Source organism: Malurus melanocephalus, unplaced genomic scaffold (genome assembly GCF_030028575.1).
Source record: "Malurus melanocephalus ecotype Western Australia unplaced genomic scaffold, MMel_1.1 scaffold_1700, whole genome shotgun sequence".
NCBI lineage: Eukaryota > Metazoa > Chordata > Aves > Passeriformes > Maluridae > Malurus > Malurus melanocephalus.
In genome coordinates this window covers 3,130-4,504 of record NW_026624932.1, presented here as the reverse complement: position 1 = coordinate 4,504, position 1,375 = coordinate 3,130, and the positions used below count along the sequence as shown (strand labels likewise).

The window sequence follows — 1,375 nt, the reverse complement described above, 5'->3', positions numbered from 1 at the left end:
AGCCTGGGCACCAGGTACTACGTGGTGACACCTGTTGGGAACTACACTTATGGCCTGGCCGAGTTTGTGGTGGCCACTGGCGCTGCCACCACGGCTGTCAGCATCACCACCACTGCCACTTTCCACTATGCTGGGGCCACTTATGTCCCCGGCGCCGTGCTCCGCCTGTTCTTGCAGCCCTACCACAGCTTGCAGCTCCAGAGCAGCCAGGACTTCACTGGCACAGCCGTGGTGACCAACACCCCGGTGGCTGTCCTCAGTGGCCACACCTGTGTCAAGGTGTCTGCTGGTTTTGACTTTGTGGTGGAGCAGCTCCTCCCAATGACAGCGTGGGGGAGGAGCTACGTGGTGCCACCCAACCCACTGCAGACAGATGTTGACTTCATCTATGTGGTGACAGATGAGGAYAACACCATYGCCTATGACACCAGGAGTGGGAATGCCACCGTGGCCATGGCGGCAGGGGAGGTGCGGACATTCGTGGTGAACCGTAACTCGCACCTGTACATCAGTGCAGTGGTGGCAGTGCAGGTGGTGTTTTTCTTCACTGGGTCATCTTGGCAAGATCCCTTCCTCCTTGTTGTCCCACCTATCACTGCCCACTGCACTGCATTCCGCTTCAGCAGCGTGCCTGGCCAGTATAACCATGCCGTCCTCATTGCACCTACCACTGCCACTGCCACCACCACCCTCAACCATCAGTTGGACAACACCATGGTGTGGCAGGCCATTCCTGGCACAGATTTCTCCTGGGCCAGCCTCACCGTGCACGCAGTGATGCGGAGTGCTGAGAACTCGCAGGTCCCCATCGGGGTCCTGGTGTTTGGGGTCCAGAGTCACACTGGATACGGCTTCCCTGGGCTCTGTGCCGCCAGTGAGTACAGTCAGTCCACTGTTGTGTCACCCCAATGGTTGGGTATTGGGTATTGTCTGGTTGACCATTCATGGGTTTTCCCCTTTTATTTCAGCACCCACACCGCTCTCCTGTGACAATCTGGTGTGCAACGAGGGGTGTGAGATGGTGGATGGACAACCAGAGTGCATCAAGGAGACTTTCTCCACCTGTTGGCTCGCTGGTGGGCCACACTACCGGAGTTTTGATGGAAAAACCTTTGACTTCATGGGAACGTGTGCCTACACCTTGACCACAATCTGCAATCCCGATCCCACCTTTCCTGCCTTCTCTGTTGTGGTCAAAAAAGAGGAAAAGGAAAATTCCAAAGTTTTCTCTATCGGCTCCATCACCATACATGTTGACAACRTCACCATCACTGCAGTCCGGTCAGAGAATGGGGTGGTGAGGGTAAGCAAAAATGATCATAATTCCTAAATTCCAAGTAATTTTATTGAATTTCACTGAAATGATGTATTTGGC

The 1,375-nt window shown here is 54.6% G+C and overlaps 1 protein-coding gene across 1 annotated transcript in view; it reads left to right on the top strand.

Annotated features, from left to right (window-relative positions):
- The window catches only part of LOC130587268 (IgGFc-binding protein-like), a gene marked incomplete at its 3' end in the record, with an annotated part of 20,113 nt that overhangs the window by 15,924 nt on the left and 2,814 nt on the right, over positions 1-1,375 (top strand). Inside the window, 2 exon segments of the mRNA XM_057388238.1 lie at positions 3-874; positions 969-1,307. Of these exon segments, the coding sequence (XP_057244221.1) occupies positions 3-874; positions 969-1,307 (1,211 nt within the window).